General features: G+C 36.3%; 2 protein-coding genes and 1 long non-coding RNA gene across 5 annotated transcripts in view; 2 read left to right on the top strand and 1 right to left on the bottom strand.

The window, feature by feature from the left end:
- The window catches only part of col8a1b (collagen, type VIII, alpha 1b), a 25,987-nt gene extending 10,371 nt beyond the window's left edge, over positions 1-15,616 (top strand). The window contains exons 1-3 of one of the 2 annotated variants that reach the window (XM_685822.11): positions 10,264-10,606; positions 12,295-12,589; positions 12,958-15,616. In XM_685822.11, the coding sequence (XP_690914.3) occupies positions 12,298-12,589; positions 12,958-14,867 (2,202 nt within the window). In that variant the 5' untranslated portion in view covers positions 10,264-10,606; positions 12,295-12,297 and the 3' untranslated portion in view covers positions 14,868-15,616. Of the gene's footprint in view, positions 1-10,263; positions 10,607-12,294; positions 12,590-12,957 lie in introns of those variants that run through there. The other variant, XM_005161783.6, reaches the window with a different exon arrangement.
- LOC141380214 (uncharacterized) lies at positions 11,443-18,280 on the bottom strand. The gene is made up of 3 exons (XR_012397853.1): positions 18,078-18,280; positions 17,719-17,760; positions 11,443-14,859 (listed from the first exon to the last, which is right to left on the bottom strand). It is a non-coding gene; the product is annotated as an uncharacterized lncRNA (long non-coding RNA).
- Positions 17,011-20,905, top strand: jagn1b (jagunal homolog 1b). Of its 2 annotated transcripts, none has more exons than XM_009296440.5 (3): positions 17,011-17,098; positions 18,229-18,340; positions 19,464-20,333. In XM_009296440.5, the coding sequence occupies exons 1-3, from the start codon at positions 17,017-17,019 to the stop codon at positions 19,924-19,926; spliced, it is 657 nt and encodes a 218-aa protein (XP_009294715.3). In that variant the 5' UTR covers positions 17,011-17,016; the 3' UTR covers positions 19,927-20,333. The 2 variants fall into 2 exon arrangements, with proteins under 2 accessions (XP_009294715.3, NP_001003584.2); NM_001003584.2 differs by having other exon boundaries at positions 17,025-17,130; positions 19,464-20,905.

Here is a 20,905-nt window from a genome sequence, read left to right as displayed (position 1 = left end):
TGATCAAACAATTACAACTTAAACATTTATTTCTTAACTCAGGCATATTTTAAGTAAGTTAAAACATTGATTTTGTGCTTAAAAATATATAATATAAAGAAAATACAGCGCCTTTTTTACACAAAATGAAACAAATTGGGCAATTTATTCATTTTCTTGTCGGCTGAGTCCCTTTATTAATCCGGAGTCGCCACAGCAGAATTAACCGCCAACTTATCCAGAAAGTTTTTACACAGCAGATGCCCTTCCAGCCACAATCTCTGGGAAACATCCACAGACACACACTCATGCACTACGGACAATTAAGCCTACCCAATTCACCTGTATCACATGTCTTTGGACTGTGGGGGAAACCGGAGCACCCGGGGGAAACCCACGCGAACGCAGGGAGAACATGCAAACTCCACACAGAAATGCCAACTGAGCCGAGGCTTGAACCAGTTACCTTCTTGCTGTGAGGCAACAGCACTACCTACTGCGCCACTTCTTCGCCCTTGGACAATTTAATTAAACACATCTTTGTTTGATCTTATCGATTCTACAAGATTCATGGTTTTAGGAATCAAACATTTAGTTCTGGCATTTTAGAACTATAGAGTAAGAATTGACTGTAAATGTGCATTAAAATAGCAATTCTGAGAAAAATAATATATAAATATAAACTAATTAGAAAAACATTGCATCTCAAGTTAGGAAATGCATAAATATATTGTAAACTCACAATTTTGTGAAAAAAAAAGCTAGAATTGTGAGATGTAAACTTATAAGTACTTGAAAAAAAGACTCAAAGTACGCTTCGGTAGAGACCTAAATTGCATTTATAAGTAAAAAGAGGCAGAATTGTGAGATGCTAACTCCTAAAATTCTTATAGACATCCTGTAGACTTGCAACAAAGTCAGAATTCTGAGGGAAAATTACATGATTGTGTAATCTAAATACACTCACTCTCTATTCTTTAGCTTAGTCCCTGGTTTATCAGGGGTCACCATAATAGACCAAACCGCCAATCTAAATAAAAAAAATATTTAAAAAAAATGCATTTCAAAACATTTTAAAACAGGTTTTCCAAGTTTTCTGGGCTTATACAGTATGGTTTGGTGAAAACAATACAAAATTGAATGTGTTGAGGAAGTCCTAACCTTGGCCATTTGTCTTTGTGCATGTTTCTAATTCATATCATTGTAATTTAGTCCTAAAGATTAAACAACTATAGCGTGTTTTGATAAACCCTATAGACGAATTACCAACCTACGTCACACATGAGTCACACAGGTCCCCAGTTGCAAAAGCAAACATGTCGTGTTGTGCTGTAGGATGCCAAAGTCAAAAAATAGAAAACTTAGCTTTTACCAAACACCACACTGCTTTAAAGCAAACTGCAGACATTTTTGGCTAAATAGGAGCTAAATGAAGTGACAACCTAATTAGAAATGCTCGACTCTGCAGTTCATATGTTATGTCAGGTATGTTCAAGCTATGCTAAATCATACACGTTACTCGTTTTTGATTGCAGTAATGATTTCAGCAAAAACAGTTAAACATGGTTAATTTAACTGCCAACACTAAATGCTAAGAATAAAACGTTAATGTGTAAGTTATTAAGGTAAAGTTGATTTTATATTCACACATTTATTCAGTGACAAGATGTGACACACTCCCTATATTGTTTACCACGGCACTTTGAATATTCTGTCTGAAATAACCCGCTAGTGAGACTTGAAAACAACATTAACACTGCTTATTTGATTGTGAACAATGTTGTACTTTGATAGTCATTGGCTGCTAATATGATTTCGCTATTTAGAGTTTGCAAATAATACTTTTATGAAATTATATTATTAAGGAGAAAGTCCGAATGTGTAAATAAAAAACCAACTTTACCTTTATGTGCAAATTCACATTATGTGTCGTACAGGTGCATTTCACTGCCAGAATGCAGTTGTTTTACTTGATGATCAATTACCCAGGCCTTGTACAGTTCCGTCTTCTTTCCTTGTCTTTGTCTATGCAGAACCACGGTTTTTAACAATACATAGTGTTGAATCTGGTAATCATGGAACATTATTTCATGCACGTGACCACACAGAACAACATTGTTGGCATCCAAAGACTTGTAGGCCTTTAACTTCTCTCTTGTAAAATCACTTGGAGCGTCTATGAAACTGTATTTTTCAGGCTGGATGCTTGGTCATTCATTGGGAGGGTGCTATCGCAAATGGACCTTTCAGACGAACACCGCTCACTTTAACATTAATTTTGCCGAATCACTGTGCTTATCACTGGGTGACAAGCTGCTATAATACGCTGAAAGCACTATGTAAATAATATATAGAATATGTAATCAATATAACTTATTTTTATGACAACAAAAAACTCTGTACCGCATCGGATGTCATTCCCTTGATGTAAATGTTAGCGCTCCTGGTTGTTTCTGCCAACTCCCTGTGCGCGCATCATGAATGTTTACAAACATGGTAATTCGTCTACTTAATAAAGCTCCAAACGAAATGCCAAGGAATCTGTACAATTATCCATGTAGTTTCATCACAGAGTATCACTCTGAACCTGAAATGTGGTTATCAGAAGAAAGTTGAAATGACAGATGACAGATAAACAAAAAAGAAAATAAACAGCTTCATTTTTTTTTTTTTTTGGATTCTTGTTTATCTTGATTTCTCACAACACTTTGCTTTTCATAGGTTTCTAGGAGTTGTTGAACACTAGTTTTAAGGACAGTTACTCATGCACAAAAACAGTCCACATTGGGATTTCCATTAAATAACTAAACAATTTGCAACAGCCATGATACAAATAAGTCCTGTTTATTAAAATCTAGGCTGTTGGCTTAAAGATTTTCATATATTGTGAATATAAAAGTGATTAATACACAAAAATCATTAAAAGCCTTGTATTGTAGGGCCTTCAAGTTTGGCCAGGCCTCTTTTTTGGTTCTCACAGTGGAAGAACTGACAGAACCAAAGTGTAGAGACGGTGTGAAGGCTGGAAGCCACTCGTCTCTGAGCATGAGCAGAACTAGGGAGTGTGGGCTTGGAATGTGACACATACATTCACAAAAACATCGGCACACCTCTGATCCTGACATGTGTTTGCAGTGATATAAATCACCTGCATCAGTGTCTTGCTCGAACAATGAGAGTCATCTGAGAAAATTTAATGTAATTAAAAATTAATTATGATTTTAAACACCAAAATGGAGATAATGTTAGTCAGCCTATCTCATTCTCTTGATGAGAAACTTTTATTTGCAACAAATTAAAATAAATATTTTATTTAAATTTAATTCTATTTTTCCAGCTAAAAATATACAAAAATTCCAAAAAGTTTATAACACACATAAATTACCATTTAAATTAAACCTAAATCGAATAATGTTGTATATAATTATACTGTGTGTGTGTTTGTGCATGTGTGTGTGCTTATTCATGCGGTTTACGAGGACACAAATTTGTATAAAAATGTACAATGATTGGGTATTAAGCTGGTATGACAATGCTAAGGTTGTTTCTGAGGACATACTTGTGTTCTCATAATTCATGCTATATTGCTTAAAAATTATACTTCAGGTCTTTTGACATTCAAAATTTGCCACAGCTTTCCAGTGAATGTTGGGTTTAAATGTATTGGTGTAAGGCCATATAAAAAGTATTTTTACAGCATAAAGTACATTTTGCCTATGGAGTACACCACATTTACAAGTATGTGTGTACTTGTTGTAAGTATGTCCCCACATGATTTACAATACCAGTAACTTTGGCCTTGTGTGGAGATTTTTTTGGTCCCCATGAGGAAAACAGCTCATAAATCACACAGAATGACATATTTTAAAAATGTAAAAATGTAGATTGTTTACTGTAAGCTTTAGATTTAAGGGTATGGGCATAGAATGTACAATCTGTACATCATACAATTGTTAGATCCATGGGGAGTGTCTATCAAGATACCTACATACACGAGTTTGTGTCTGTGTATTTTGGACCAGCTTAAAACCTAGTGGTCTTAAATTTGGCTTTTGATTTTGAATTAAACTTTCAAACATGGCAATGAATACAAACTGATTGTTGATTTTACAAACATGCCTTAAATACAAATGTTGTTTCATCTACTTAATTTTGTATTATTTTATTACAACATTTGAGTTCTCAAAACTACCTCAATGGACAGTTTTGGTACCAATTGCTTGAGATAGAAATATATATCTTCCTTTGAAATGTTTGCAATAGCTTTTCCAAATAAAATGATAAGAGGTATAAAAAATATTTTTCCTTTTAATGCACCAATGGGGCACCCATTTTATTTTAATAGAGGTGAAAGAGTGTCTTTCTGCTACCTCATCATCGTTAATATACTGCCCGAAATCTCTTATTCCCCATGGACTAAAACATATGGTAACATGAAACACTTCCCTGTGAGGGAGAGCGAGTGTGTGTGAGTTACTGAGCGAGTGAGAGAATGTGTTTTACAGCAGTTCTGGCTCTCGGTCGGTTCTGTCAGCTGATTCTACATTCCGTTGCAACTCGACCTCAGTGTATTTGAACAATATCACATGAGCAAGAACACCATACTTAATATCACTACAAGAGGGTCACGAGCTGGCTTTTAATTATTTTGTACTCTTCTCCGATATCCACTTGTAATGTTATCAAAATTTTACTTCAACAAAAGTACATAATAGTAGTAGACTTTTTTATGTCCTGTTTTGACCCCTCATCTGAACACAGGCATGGTGAATTGTTGAGTGCAACATCAGCATTAGGAATACGTGATTCAGCCTACATTTTTGTGGTTTATACTTTGATATGTTTGACTGCATTTTTTAGGTTAAATTAAAGATACGAGGCAGTATGACATAAACATTTTTGCTACTTTTCACACGAAAGATGTGTACAGAGACATGTTACCCATGAATAATGGATTATTTTTGTGTAGTTCTTCGAACGACACCAAATAAGTACCACACAGCACCTTAACAATCTCCATATAGACAACATTTCTGACGTGATCAGTTTGCTCAGTAGCTCACGTTGCTTTGAGAACAAAGCATCACTGCTTGAATTGATTTGTACACGTTTTATATTTTTAGTAACAATAATTAATACAGATGTGGTGCATTATGCAATTTTTTCTATGTCTGATTATTTTTTGCGGATAAAAATATGAAAAAAAAATGTGTCCGAAATTTTAAGAATTCAAAGTACAAAGAACAAAAGTCAGAAGTATTTACAACTAGCCTTATATAAAAATGGTAGACATTCATGTTACAGTATAGACTTTTAAGGCTACTTATCATGTTTCCGTTCTTTCTTTTTCGGGTGAATAAGGTTTTGCTTATAGTTGTGCATAGCTACCATTAATACGTTTTTCTTTAGGAAGCAGAAGTGTCAATGAATGGTTCTTTGTAGCACGTCGTGTATTCCAAGTTTTCTGGGCTTATACAATATGGTTTGGTGAAAGCAATCCAAAATTGAATGTTGAGTTCAATTCAATTAAATTCAATTCATCTTTATTTCTAAAGTGCTTTTACAATGTAGATTGTGTCAAAGCAGCTTAACATAGAAGTTCTCGTAAACTGAAACTATGTCAGTCCAGTTTTAGACCTGAAGTTCAGTTTAGTTCAGTTCAGTGTGGTTTAATTTTCACTGCTGAATGTCCAAGCACTGGAGAGCAATCCATAGATGCTCCACAAGTCCCAAGAGAAAAATGACTTTTATCATTTGTCTTTGTGCATGATTCTAATTCATACCATTAGTGTTTTAATTCCCTCCTAAAAAGTAAACAAATGTAGTTTTGATTAATCCTTTTAAATAAAACTTGAAATCCAAAGCCTAAATATCTGTAAAATTATCCATGTAGTTTCATAAGGGTATCACTCAGAACCTGAAAGTCAGAATGACATAAACATGATATATTTCGATAAACACAACAAGAAATAAAGTGCATCTTTTGTTGTATTTCTGTGTATCTTGATTTTTCACAACACTTTGGTTTCCTGGGTTTCTAGAAGTTGTTGAACACCAATAGTTTCAAGAATAGTTAGTCATGTACAAAAACAGTGCAGGTTGGGATTTTCATTAACACATATTTCGTCGAACCTGTGTTTGTGTATGTTTGAGTGTGTTTTCTGGCATCTTCTCCTGTTTACTGTCGGCACCTCATTATCACCGTCATGCTGATGGTAAAGCTCCAGCAGCTCCAGAATACTGCATCATGAATCTATTTGTTAGCATTTTGAAAAACAGCACCCTAAACTGACCTCTTTTTTTCACTTGTTTGCAGACATTATTGGAATTTAAATTATACATTTCATCTGTTTTTGCATTTAAAAGAGACATATTTTGATGCCCAATTTCGATTTGTTACCTATATCTGATTTTTTTGCCTGTCCATTAACACAATCTTTTAATTGTGACCCATATCCGATTAATGTGTTTACACTTGCTATACAATTTACAACGTCGAGGATGTGTAAAGGTGGGTTCTAGCATCTGCGCCTCACTAGCCATGATGGAAGAAAATGTTTTGCTTTTAGCTCTGCGAAATATGCAAAGTTTGCCCAACATTGGAGGGAAAGGGACGTCATCGCAACTTGCGCCTATGATTTATACATGGTGTCCTCCGCCATTCAGAGGAATTTGCGGGTACGAGTGAGAACTCAGGTCTGGTGGTAGCAAATTGTGGTAACTGACCACTTTCCTCTTCCATGTTTCCTCTGCTGTTGTTTACCGCATCAGCGTCTCCACACACACTCTTCCTTCTGCGTCATTAAACTGCAGAGAAGTAACACAATGTTGCAAGTTTAATAACGTACGAAACGGAATGCCTAAATAAATCCGATCTGCCTGTTTACATGATAGTCGCATAGTCACATATCCGATTTATATCTGATTTATTTCCACATATGAAGGAGGCCTGAAACCGATCTCTGAATATCTGAATGCATGCGTCTTTTTTCTTGTTTACACAGTCATAGAACAGATCTGATCAGTGTCACAGCGCCATGCATTTCAGAATTATAAACATAGGTTTCTATCAGGGTACACACATTGACGCCGCAAGTCGGTGGCTGTCCATGGCTCCCAGCCACGACTTTGTCAGGAGTCAGGTTTGATCTAATCTTCTGTGTTGTTCACCTCAGCTGTCCCTCCTTTTAATCAGCGCTGGCGCGCATGCATTGCTCACCTGTTTCTATTTGATCCTATTTACCTCTCTATATATACCTGCCCCGTTTTGTTACACTTTGTCGGATTATTCTGTTCATTAAAGTCTTTGGACATTCTTTCTCGCTCTAAGCAAACCTTTCTTTAACCCCAGTCTAGTCAAGTCCAACACCTGACTTGTAATTAATTTCATTTTGCTAACCTATGATCTGCACAGCCTCCTCACGGTTTAAACCCAGCTTCTCACCTGTGCTCGCCAGATGGATTTTCTGTTGCTCACCTCCCAGTCTGCGTTCTCCCAAGGGTGGTTGAAGAACGGCAGCAGCCTTTGTTCATCATAATTATTGAATAAACTCTCTCTATTTAAACTGCAACCTCTCTGTTTTCTGTCCAAGGCTGACAGACTCAGGACACTGTTCATATTTCTGCTGCACCACAGAGCGCCATCTGAATAGTTTTATGTTAAATATCATGCAAATGTGCGTGTCTGGTGTGCGATACTTTTAACTGTCATGTGCGCACTGTGTCGCGGCGCTGAACGGCGCATCCAGTGTGTGTCCCCCTTAAGTCTCTGATGTCTCTAGACTTGTGTATGTGCAGTTTCAGCTCAAAATACCTCACAAATATAATAAAAATGAAATAGTTGTGCCATTTTGGTGACTGTTACTTTAAATTCTAATTATATTGTGCTATTTTCAAAATAGGGTGGAGCTACAAATTCATGTGTGTCAGCATAGTGGCAGATTCAAAAACAAGTCTAACATCCTATGCTAATGGGTGAGGATTTACCCTTCTAATGGAGAGGGAGAATGTCAATCAAAGTGTTTTTACAGATGGTTGTTATGAAGTGTTTATAAAAAAAAATTACATTACATTTTTACTATTAGAAACTGGTTATATTCACTGTTGCCACACTGTTTAAATCCCTTATATGAGTAAATTTTGCACAATAGGTTTCCTTTGAGGTGACAATGTGGCTCAGTGGTTAGCACTGTCGCCTTACAGCAAGAAAGTCGCTGGTTCTAGCCCCAGCTGGGTCAGTTAGCATTTCTGTGTGGAGTTTGCATGTTCTCCTCGTGTTTGCATGGACCCCCACAGTCCAAGGTTTTTCAAGAACACATAAATCCTAAAAGTATCTTAATGCAAAAAACAAAAAGAAAAGAAATAAAAACTGCTGAGTTCAGGTCCTGCACAAGCCCTTAATTTTATGTTGCATTTGGAGATGTAATTTAAAGTTATTTAAAAAATTTTATAATATATATATATATATATTTAAATATCATTTCACAATATGCAAGATATCAAACCAAACGCCATCTTAAAAACATTTGATTAATAATGATTTTTGTAATTAAGAAAACCCTTAAGGGTTAAACTATAATTTTCTTAAATATTTAGCAGCTGGATGAGACATGGTGACTTAGTCACCTCCCAACAAAAAGGTCACTGGTTCGAGTCCCAGCTGGGTAAGTTGGTGTTTCAGTGTGGAGTTTGCATGTACTCCCCATGTTCACATTGGTTTACTCTGGCTGCTTTGGTTTCCCCTAAAGTCATGCAGTCACACAGTTATGAAGAAATGCAGAATAGGTGAATTGAATAAACTAAATTGGCCGTATGTATGATTGTGGATGAGTGTGTATGGATGTTTTCCAGTGCTGGGTTGCAGCTGGAAGGGCATCCGCTGTGTTAAACCTATGCTGGATAAGTTGGCAGTTTATTCCACTGTGGTGACCTCTGATGAATAAAGAGACTAAGCCAAAGAAAAATGAATGAATGAATGAATGACTGAATGAATGAATGAATGAATGAATGAATGAATGAATGAATGAATGAATGAATGAATGAATGAATGAATGTCATTGGACAATATGCAAGATATCAAACCAAATGTCATCTTAAAAAGATTAGGCTAATGATGATTTTTGTAATTAAGAATAACCTTAAGGTTTAAACTATAATTTAATGAAATATTTTTCAGCTGGGTTTGTCCATATTTTACCCAAATTTAGGTTGAAAAAGCCAAGCATTTATAAAGTGCATATATATATCTTCAAAAATTTGAATTTATATAACCTATATATATATATGTTGATGTATGCTATTGACAGAAAATCATAAGGTTTTAGGTTGAACAGGTAATAACAACATTGAGTGTATAACTCTAACTACGAAGTTGACACCCAGCATGCTCTTTATTTGTTTATTGTGAACAGAAGTGAAACATCTGGAAGCAGTCAGAAAAGTAGGAATGGAAATTTGATTATATTAGAATCGGGGCAGGGCGATAAAAGAGCAGTGGCATGAAACCAAGCAGACAAATGCTGCGGTAGTAAATTTTGGCCAAAAAGACATGAGGAAAAACATTAGTTCCTGCTCTCTGCATTGGACGTGTAGGGTTGCTGTTGTTATGTCCTGCTTGTCCTTGTGATTTTGACCCTCGCTTCTCAATATTTGTTTTGTTTGACCGTTGGCTTGAGCACCAAAAGCTTGCAGCAGATTTTTTCTGGCATGCTCAAATATCCAACACAGAACAGAGGAAACAAGTTTGTTTCAGCCTCGTGAACCTGATAAACAAGCACGGAGATACAGCGGGCCAGGTTATAAACTGTCGGGTTCAGAATGAACAGATGCCTTCATGAGCCATATTCTTCCCATGGAAATTAAATCTCCTGAACTGCTTCTCCTGGGATCGTGTTGGCATCTCTATGGTGATTTATGCTGGGTGGTATGATCATGGACACAAAAGAGAGCTATTGATTATGATATTCTGTAGCACTTGATATCTTTCAGACAGGGCCAGCAGTAATTGAGAAATGTTCCAGTGGAACGAATTTGTTTTGATGTCCACAAACGTTTTGGATATGGAGAACATTGGACGGCCATTCACTCTGACTTGCCAGTCCTTTTCAGAGTTATTTTTCAAAAGTTGAGTTCTAGGGTGCACATATAGTCAGCAGTAAGAATGACACTAGATCCACTGAAAACAAATCTTTGGGTGGAGTTATAAATTAAACATTTCCAAGGAATGAATTTCATTTCTGAGAAATGAACTGTCTGGTTTGTTTCCGGTGCCTATTAAATAAGGGAAATGAATGAATGAATGAATGAATGTGAATAGTTGTGACGCATGTACAACCTAGTATGTAAAAAATGTCTGCTGTCTCAGTGAGAGGAACTGAATATATAAAGACTAGTGTAAGCTATGAAGGAATGATAAAATGGAGAAGTTTCAGATTTATGAAATAGGTGGAAACTATATCTTTGGAGGCACAATCAACCTGGCTGGTAGCATCTCAATAACAATGGTTTATGTGATACTTTGTCTTTTTGTTCTATTCATGCTAGATTAATCAAGATCTCTGTTTACAGTAGCTCACAAAAGGGAGTCAAGGCTTCGGCCTCCTACTCACATGCTGATCCCAATACGTCGGTATGTATTAGAATCAAAAACCCATTCTTTAAAAAGCATTCCAGCTTTTACAAATTTTCCACCCTCAATCAAAGCAGGATGCCCTCTCCTTTATGGGCTTGCTTTGGTTTAGACTCACGATTTGGATTTTAGCACAGATGTTTCCATCTGAGGTGCTCAGTTTTCTGTTCATTGCAGTTTTTGGGACATCACTTTAGAGGATGTGGCTTTCAAGACGAACAAAAGAAATACGAAACACATCAAGTCATTTGTGCCACAGTGGATCTTTTGCACATTTGTGTCACTGGCAGAAAATGGTATCATGTTATTGTCTACATCAGGGGTGCTCAATCCTGTTCCTGGAGATCTACCTTCCTACAGATTTCAGTTGCTACCCAAATCAAACACACCTGAACCAATTAATTAGGACCTGAACACCACTTGATAATTACAGGCAGGAGTGTTTGATATGGGTAGCAACTGAAATCTGCAGGAATGTAGATCTCCAGGAACATGATTGAGCACCCCTGGTCTACATGTTTGTATAATTTGTTGATCTAATAGAATGTGATAATTCGTTCGGTTTTGAATGTCTCTACACAAAACACTTACTACATAATAATGGCATGGAATAAGAAACAAAGCATAAGAACTGGAGTATAAGCAAGTGCAGCTTTTATTTGGTTGCTCTGGGTGTCTTGTAGTCAGTTTTGTGGTAAGTCCCTGACCTCTAGTGGTCAGATTGAAGTTTAAAAAATTAATTATTTCTTTTAGTATATAATTATTTAAAAAGATTTAAGAGAAAACATTCTTAACCTAAGCCTTGAATGTTGTTTTTATCTTTTTTTTTCTTTTTTGCATGTGACTATGTTTTTATATATATATACTATATAGGGAACAGTGCACAATAGTTGTTTATTATGTCTAGATTCAAGGTAGAGCTATAATACAATACTCATTAAAACATCATGATTATACTGCAGAAAGTCCTAATGTGACATTTAGGGCTGATTTGAATTTAATTTTGTCATCAACTAGAAACAGTTGATAAACCATTTTAACATTCTCTGTTTGTTTTCTTTGTTTCAAACATACTGACACTTCCTTATTCTATTCCCTGTTAAAGGGACAATTCAGTTTAATAGGCAACTAGTGTATAAACCAGAAGGCACTGAAATGGCTTGAAAAAGATTCAATAAAAAGATTGATTGGAATCCACAACCCTTGTGCTTTTCCTTGTGTGTAACACCGAACACTCTGAATCTTCTTTTGAATAATGCTATTAAAACAAAAAGTAATTTCAATGCTGTTTTTATTGTACTGACATTTTTTTTTACTCTAATTACAAACTCTATATTCTACTACAGTCCAGTCACAGAAATGTTCTTGAAGTGGGTATTATGACATTATAAACTGTAACCAACATAAAGAAGATAACATTTCTCAGCAACGAGAACAGCCACATAGTAAGTTAAAATGTTTATCTAAAACTCAGTCTTTTACTGATTGTTGATTGCTTAGTTCTGGTAGGGAGACAAACCAATAAACTTATGGGTATCAGCTCTTCAACCAGACATATAACAATGAGCTGTTTCAGTAAAAAAATAAATAAAAAGGGATTTTGCTAACCTTTGATCTGGACCCTGACTACTAACTTTCCTGAATTTTAGAAGCCTACTAATTACAAATGTCTATGCTCTATTCAACAGGACATGGCTGGGCCTCTCCTCTCTGCCTGCTTGTTTGTACTGGTGGAGCATTTGTGCCTGCTACATCATATCCATGCGGGGGCATTTTATGGACACAAACCATTGCCTCAAAAGCGCCAGCCTCTGCCACAGTTACCTCTTCTACCACATGGCAATGAAGGAATAACACAACACCATTACCATGGAAAGGAAATCCCTCAACTTCCCTTTGGAAATGAGATGCCTTTGCTTCCACAGTATGGGAAGGAACGTCCACAGTTTCCCATGCATATGGGCATACCGATTGCAAGAAAAGGTTGGTAATTTTGCTAAACACTTTACATTACTTTATATTCACTTAAAGCTTTAATAGAATATTGGTAAATTATTTTCTCAGGGTTGCCTGGATAATTTAAATGAACTGTAAATGCAATGCAATGTTTATTTAAAGAAAGCATTTTAATGGATGAACCACTTAAAAACACCTGTCGTCATATTTAATCAGATTTTTCCATATTTTTTCCATAATATACATCTGGTGAATTATATATGTATTAAAAATATTTCATACTGTTTATATTTTTGACCATGTCATTTTTATCCATTCATTTTAACATCCTATTTGACTGTTTTAAACAATGCTTTCTTGTTTCTATTCTTTCTATTCTTTGTTTTTTTTTTCAGGTGAAACAGTTCCAAGAGGACAGAAAGGTCCTCCTGGAGAGCCCGGTCCGATAGGGCTTCAAGGGCCTCGGGGCCCTCCGGGACTTCCTGGTCATGGTATCCCAGGGCCTACAGGTAAACCTGGTCCTCAGGGCCCACCAGGCCTTCCTGGAATTGGAAAGCCAGGTATGGCAGGTTTGCCCGGAAAACCAGGAGGTATAGGTTTACCAGGGCCAAAGGGTGAGTTAGGACCAATTGGTGGTGAAGGACCAATAGGACTACCAGGACCTCCAGGTCTTCCGGGGCCACATGGCTTGCCAGGTGTGGCGAAACCAGGGGGACAAGGACTCCCTGGACAACCTGGCCCTCGGGGTGAACCTGGACAAAAGGGCTTCCCTGGCATCCCTGGCCTCCAAGGGCCAAAAGGTGAGAATGGTTTTGGTCTCCCAGGATTGCCAGGCGTAAAGGGACTTCCAGGATTGCCTGGACCACCAGGACAAGTTGGACTACCAGGAATTGGCAAACCAGGACTGAATGGACTACCTGGGGTTCCTGGGGGGCAAGGTAAACCTGGTGCACCTGGAGAACCAGGGCTAGCTGGAGTACCTGGGGAGAGAGGACAAATTGGACCACCGGGATTGCCAGGCTTTGGCAAACCAGGTTTAGATGGCTTACCAGGGAAACCAGGTCTACCAGGTGGAAGGGGCGAGCCAGGTCAAACGGGTTTAACTGGGGGTCCAGGCTTGCCTGGATTTGGCAAGCCTGGTTATCCTGGCCCTAAAGGTGAAAAAGGGCATGGTGGATTGCCTGGGCCAATAGGCCCAAAAGGTGAAAAAGGTCATGGTGGTCTACCTGGAATGATTGGACTGCAAGGGCCAAGTGGCCTCCCAGGTCCTCCAGGTCTTATGGGACCCCCTGGAGGCATTGGATTTCCTGGTCCAAAAGGAGAAGGTGGTGCAGTGGGACCAAAAGGACTATTGGGTCCAAAAGGTGAACCAGGACCTCAAGGTCTTCCTGGCAAGCCAGGATTCCCAGGAGAATTGGGGCAACCAGGACCTAGAGGTTTAACTGGTCCCTTAGGACCAAAAGGTGAAAGTGGACACAAAGGCTTACCCGGGCTGCCTGGAGTGCCTGGAAAGCCTGGTACAAAAGGAGAACTTGGATTTCCAGGTGAGAAAGGTCATCCAGGGCCTATGGGAATACCAGGATTAATAGGTCCAGCAGGACCAATAGGCCCTCCTGGTCTACCTGGTCCAAAAGGAGAATATGGACCACCAGGAAAACCTGGAATCCCAGGTGAAGGAAAACCAGGATTTCCAGGCCCAACAGGTCCTGCTGGTATACCTGGACCGAGTGGGCCCCATGGTCCGCCTGGAATACCTGGTCCTCCTGGCCCACCTGGGCTACCTGGACCTCGTGCTCAAGCTTCATTTTTTGGGCAAATACTTCCTGAGACAGGTCCTGGGCTTGATGGGGAAAAAGGTGGTTATAAGAAAGAAAAGCCTGGAGGAGCTATTATTGGTAGGCATGGCCTAGAAATGCCTGCATTTACAGCTCAGCTGACAACCCCATTTCCCCAAGTTGGACAACCTGTTGTCTTCAACAAAATTTTGCATAATGGAAACCAAAATTACAACTTGCAAACTGGCATCTTCACATGCAAAATACCTGGAATTTACTACTTTGTCTACCATGTTAATTGCAAAGGAAACAATGTATGGGTGGGTTTATACAGAAACAATGAGCCAGTTATGTATACATATGATGAATACAAGAAAAGTTACCTGGATCAGGCATCAGGGAGTGCTGTACTGCCCTTAAACTTTGGAGACACTGTTCACGTTCAGTTACCATCAGAGCAAGCAGCAGGACTTTATGCTGGTCCTTACGTCCACTCATCATTCTCTGGGTATTTGTTATATCCTATGTGAATATGTGAAAAAATGCATAAACAATCACATGTTTTTACATGTTTCTAGTACCACAAAGGCAATGGTTCTTAGTAGAAAATAAGACAATGCTAAATATATGATTACACGTACACATAATTTGAAAACCATTTCACAGTAACTTTAGGTATTTGTTCAACCATATGGTAAGCACTTTGTTATCACATTATTTATTTGCATATGACAGTATAATGATTGTAATTGACATTGACTGCACATCAGTGTAATATGATGTGATATTGCCATAATAAGGAATGTTCACATTGTTGGATATGCACTATTTTTCTGCTGTCTTAGTTTTTCTTTTAACCATCTCAATAAATTTCAGGAAAGTATGTGAGCACATGCAAACAGGTTATCTCATTAACTAACAGCATAAGTAAAATACATATCTAAAAACTTCCTGAAACTTTCATTTACAAAAGCTTATTTAAAACCCAATTTATCAAAATATAACTCAGTTGTATTGTTTGTCAGTGAGTTCATTTTCAGTTTTAAATGTGTATATGGCCACATAAACACTCAAACAGTCCTAGGTAAATGTCTGTAATTTATTTTAATTTTTACTACTGAATGAATAAATTTGTATATGCGCACAGAGACAGTGGAGCACACAACAGAGGGAGTTTATTCTTTGTTCATTTCTATGTTATTGTGGTGCTAAACTGTCAAACAAATATTAATTAAAATTTTATGTCAGTTTTTTTTTTTAATAAAATGTATTTACTGAAGTTGTGTGAATTTGTTATTAGGTCCACAGGAAAAAAAAAAATGTTTTAAATCTTGATACTGAACATTCATGGAATTTTGTGATAATCAGTAATACCTAGCTTGATATTAAATCAATGCATACCTCACAATATTAAGTAATTAACTCCATAATAAGTGCATGATTGAACGTATCATTCTGTGTTTACTCAATTCAGTGTGCAATTACATAAGCACAACTTATAACTAGTTTTGGAATAGTTTTTACAACTATATATGATATTATATATAGTTGTAAAATTATTGTTGATGCTGCTTATAATACTGTGTAACATAATGAGGCTTTTCCTCATAAATGCAAAAAAATTGTCAAATAAAATAAAATCAATCATGTTTGTTCTGTAGAGAGAGCCAACCCTGATCCTTTTAATTAGCAGTTTTTCTTTTGGGTTGTAAAGTTTAATTCACATAATTTTTTCAAAGTATGTTGTAGACTGTAAACTCACATTTTTTGGTCACATTTATAACACATGCTTATTTTCCTCATTTAAGATATTAAAAACATTTACAGATTCATTTCTGATCACATAACTCTGTGGTTAGCTCTTTTGGAAAATATAAACAGATGTTTCATTATAAAGTTAACATAAACTTTCTCAGTGTATTTAAGTTTTTGCTGAAAATGTTACATCCATAACGCTGGAATTGCTCACACATATAGGGCTGCGAATTAAAAGGGGGTTTGGGGGGATTGACCCCCCCCCCCAATTAATGCTTGATCTCCCCTGAAAGACATCAAAGCAAAATGTATGGGGGTAAATATAAATAGTGAAAAATAGTTTGCTCTGATCTGCATCTTAAATATTAATGTTACTACTTAAAATAATAGATGATATAAATTTAAATTTGACCACCCCTATAATGGATTATACTATTGTGAATTCATAATCGCATCAATCAATCTACGCTGAGAGACATGATAAGTTTTTACACTTTTTTTTTTTCTTGTAAAATAGGTGTTTGTTTCTACGATTAGCTGCATGGTTTATATAGTTTGATGTAACCTCTAAAATAGAGGATACTGTAGGTCAGAATACACTAAATATCCCACAAAACAAAGAAAACTTAAATTTGTTTAATTAATAAAATAGATATCATTTAAATAAATTCGTTTGATTGATTTTGTTACACAAAATAACTTGATCCCCTGATTGTCAATGTCTAATTCTCTCTGTACCCATTAATCTACACAACAAATGTGCTTCCAAGTCTCTCAAACAGACTAACAAAGACAGCAGAAATTTAACACTATTTTACTAATATCATCAATGTAATGCATAATTGAATAACTTATTATATTTATCAATCCTTTTCAAAGCAGAATGATATTTACGTATTCATTAATCGTTCTCGCTCCACACCAATGAGGGCGATGTTCTGGTCTGTCAGGACTGCCACATGTATAGAAGAAGAGATACTTTTGCTCACGTTTCTGCTGTCTGTGTGTGAGTAGTTTGCTGGTTCATGTCAAAATAAGGTAGGAGTTAAATATTACAGTTTTAGTATATTCGCAGGTTTGATATATAAATGCGCGGCTGTGTATTTGAAAAGCTGACAGTTTGAATAAACCTATAGTGCCTCATAAAGAGTCACTGTTACTTCAGCTGTAATGTTAAGGAAGCGTCAGCAAAAGCTGCAGAAGTTGTTGACTAGTCGTTATCTGATAATACGTTATTTTAGAATCAAAACGGCGTTAATATTGAATAAATGTATTTAACAATATTGTTAAACCTGTGGATGGGTGGATGATTATAGTAACAACCAAGTTTTTACAAGGTCGTGAACTCATAAACAAGCAAATACTGCTGCAAAGATGTATAAGTTACAGATTCTGTAAATAAGTTATTCGAATTAAAAATGGCTTTAGATATTGTTTGGTGTAGTTTGGATAAAGTCAATAAAATGTAACAAAAACGAAGAGTATTACTGAAGTGTAACTTTAGAGGTTTGGTTAACATTGCTATTCGGGTGTTTTGTCAAGTTGTTATAATTCTTAAAATGCCACAAATTTAGTAATATCGCGACAGAAAGTGTGTAGGTAAAGTTGTGTCATAACTTAACTTACTCCCTTTTTATGTCTTTTTTGACAGTTGCTGTCAGTCACATTCTGTAAAAATAAAGATGGTGTTAGTAAATATATTGAAGTCTGATTGTAGTTGTTGGTTTTATATTCACACAACGTTCAGTGACAACTGTGACAGGGTCCCTATATTGTTTACCATACTATGAACATTCGGTCAGTTATAGCATGTAAGCATGACTTCAAAACGACATTAGCAATATTTAATTGACTGTGTCCAATGTTGTACTTTGATAGTCATTGACTGCTAATATTATCTCTCTATTTAGAATGTGCAACGAATGCTTTTTTGAAAATATATTAAGGAGAAAGTCTGAATGTTGTGAATATAAAACCAACTTTACCTCCGTTGAAGTCTGTCAGTTCCAAACATTATGGCTCGAATTTTGTATACTAATATGTCTTTATGTTGAACCTTAACTTTAGCCTGCCTTGCCTCAAAATTACTAATACGTCGAAGAAGTAAGGTACATTTTGAGTTCACTTTTACCTCAGGTTGTCGACGGAGGTGGTTTGCCATGGCATCACGAGCAGGACCACGGGCCACAGGAACAGACGGCAGCGACTACCAGCACCGTGAGCGCGTCGCGTCACACTATCAGATGAGGTACATTTTTTTTAATTGGGGTTAATGTAATGAAATATTAGTAATAGAAATATATTTTAACATTTTACAAAATTTCTGGAGATATGACCATTCACAGTAATTCTTTCATTAATAATTTTTTTAGGATAAAAGTCAAATCTCGTTTCAAAGGCAGATTTTGGATTTAGAAATCAGACGTTGGTTTAAACTAACGTTACTGTTTTATATTATGTTTTATGATATAAATGCATGAAACAGGTTTTCTGTTCCATTAAGCTTGAGAACTCAATATGCCAATATGTTCAGGAAAATTCTAAAATCCGAAAAAATGTATTCAAATATTTTTTTATTAAAATAAAAAAAATAAATGTATAAGTGATAGTTCAATCAAAAAAAATAAAAAAGTAAAAAAAATGTTTATATTATATTCAACAGAAGAAAGAAACAAAAAATGTTTTGCTATAATTCTTTACTCATTCTTCACTTCAAACCAATCATTTATCTAACCCGCTTGTAGTTGTAAACATTTGAGTTCAATACAAACTCTGTGGATGATCAGTATTGAGAACAACTTCGATAAAAACATATGGAGGATCACTTTCGCATATCAAGATGTTCATAATATGTGTCTGTGCTGGCACACGCAAAGCTTGAAGGTAAACAAACAGCGGCTTATCATAAGCATCTTATCGATGATTATTTACACAGTTGGCATTAAGAAGAACATATAAACGTTACCTGACTAACTTCTAGCAGCTAAATGCGTCTGGGAAAATATTTAAAGGCTTTTATTCTCATAAACCGCACGGACGTAAATGCGAATGACTGTTCTGATTGGCTAAAGCAGACGTCTCATGTCAGCACGTTCTAGACGTGCACGCGCTCTTTCCGACAATCTTCCTTCTGCATTCACACAGCGCAGTATTCCGGCAAATTACCGGTAATGTTAAAACTTCTCTTTCCGGAAAATAGCCAGAACGAATTTACCGGTATTTTCAAAAAGGATCTGTTCACACATACAACCTTTCCGGAAAATTGCCGGTAACTTTCCAGAAAGGTCTGTATGTGTGAAAGGGGCTTATGACAGCATTAGGTTACAGAGTTCGCCTGGTCCTGTTGAACTGACTCTTCTCAATCTCTACAGTGTGGCCCTGAAGTCTGAGATCAAGAAATTGAACATCGCTCATGCAGTGGTCTGGTTTCTTGTCGCAGCACAGGTGCTTGTCAGCCAACTTAACCTGGTGTCTCATAAAGTAGTGGCCTCTCCATACCAGTGGGAATACACATATCTCCTGAGCATCATACCTACTGTCTTCAGTTTCATGGCTTTACCGAAAAACAACATCAGCTATCTGGTCATCTCAATGATCAGCGGAGGGCTTTTCTGCATCGGCCCTATTCTTTACGGGGGAATGGAGATGTTCCCTGTGGCTCAGCAGCTTTATCGCCACGGCAAAGCTTATAGGTTCATCTTTGGCTTCTCTGCCGTGTCTATAATGTACTTAGTCTTGATTATTTCAGTTCAGGTACACGGCTGGCAGATCTACTACAGTAAAAAGCTGCTGGATGCCTGGTTCACCAACACACAAGACAAAAAGAAAAAATAAGGGACTTCTGGTGGATGTTTAGTGTAAAATAAGTTTTTGTGTCTTTATTTTGTTTCCTAAAGGCTCTGCAATCAAATAATTGTTATGATTAACTGAATTGATCCGAAAAGGAGATCAGATTTGTTAAACCAGGATGTTCGGTGTCTGTCAAGCTTCTCATCCACTGGCTCTCAGCCCAGATCAAGACGTCACTGATGTCCGTTTCTGCTTGGGTTTGAACTGCTGGCTTTGTAATCTCTATCTGTTTTCACCATGTTTTCTTCACGCTGTCTTTTCATATACCTCATGTCTTATGAATCAAACTCAGAAGATCCACAGTTATTCATTTAATGAAATAGTTTCATATTTTTTTCTCCCCCCAGTAATTTGCTAACAATAAAATGCCAATAAAATGTAATCTTTAACAATTTTTGAATATTCTTGTTTAAATTCACAGACAAATTTATGATTGCAGTCATGTAACAGATCTAAATGCTAAATGATATAACATATATATAACATATATTTCAAAATAATAATAATAATAATGAGAAGAAATATTGCTCAATTTACAATATGGTTTGAATTTAGTTTGAACTAAGAACAAACAGTACTAGACTAGTACAGCATTTATTATTCACAGTTCAACATTTACTAATGCATTATGAAATAAATAAAGTAGCATTCTAAAAATTAATGCTTGCTAACTTTAGTTAATGAACTGTTAACATGAATTTTTATTAACAATTAATAAATACTGTAATAGACCATTTTGAAGAATTTAAACAATAACAATGGTTCATGTTACTTAACACATTAACTAACATTAAGTGTTACCAAAATATGTTGTGATATACAGTAGGAGCAATATTGGTCATTGAAATTAATTGGTAAAATACTATATTTTTTTCTCCTGTATGTGTACAGTATAAATGTTGCCATGTCTTTTATTTTTACATTCTACAATAAATAAATAATTTTATTTCTTTGAATCAAAAAA

The sequence above is a fragment of the Danio rerio genome, chromosome 22 (assembly GCF_049306965.1).
Source record: "Danio rerio strain Tuebingen ecotype United States chromosome 22, GRCz12tu, whole genome shotgun sequence".
Lineage (NCBI taxonomy): Eukaryota > Metazoa > Chordata > Actinopteri > Cypriniformes > Danionidae > Danio > Danio rerio.
Note: the sequence above shows the minus strand (reverse complement) of the source record. Positions and strands in the feature narration are given on the sequence as shown.

Bases quoted from the DNA above. Each gene is read 5' to 3' on its own strand.
- jagn1b (XM_009296440.5), top strand. From the start codon at position 17,017: ATGAGGGCGATGTTCTGGTCTGTCAGGACTGCCACATGTATAGAAGAA. The intron at 17,099-18,228 runs GTGAGTAGTTTG...CTTTTACCTCAG, and splicing joins CACGTTTCTGCTGTCTGTGT to GTTGTCGACGGAGGTGGTTT. The intron at 18,341-19,463 runs GTACATTTTTTT...CAATCTCTACAG, and splicing joins GCGTCACACTATCAGATGAG to TGTGGCCCTGAAGTCTGAGA.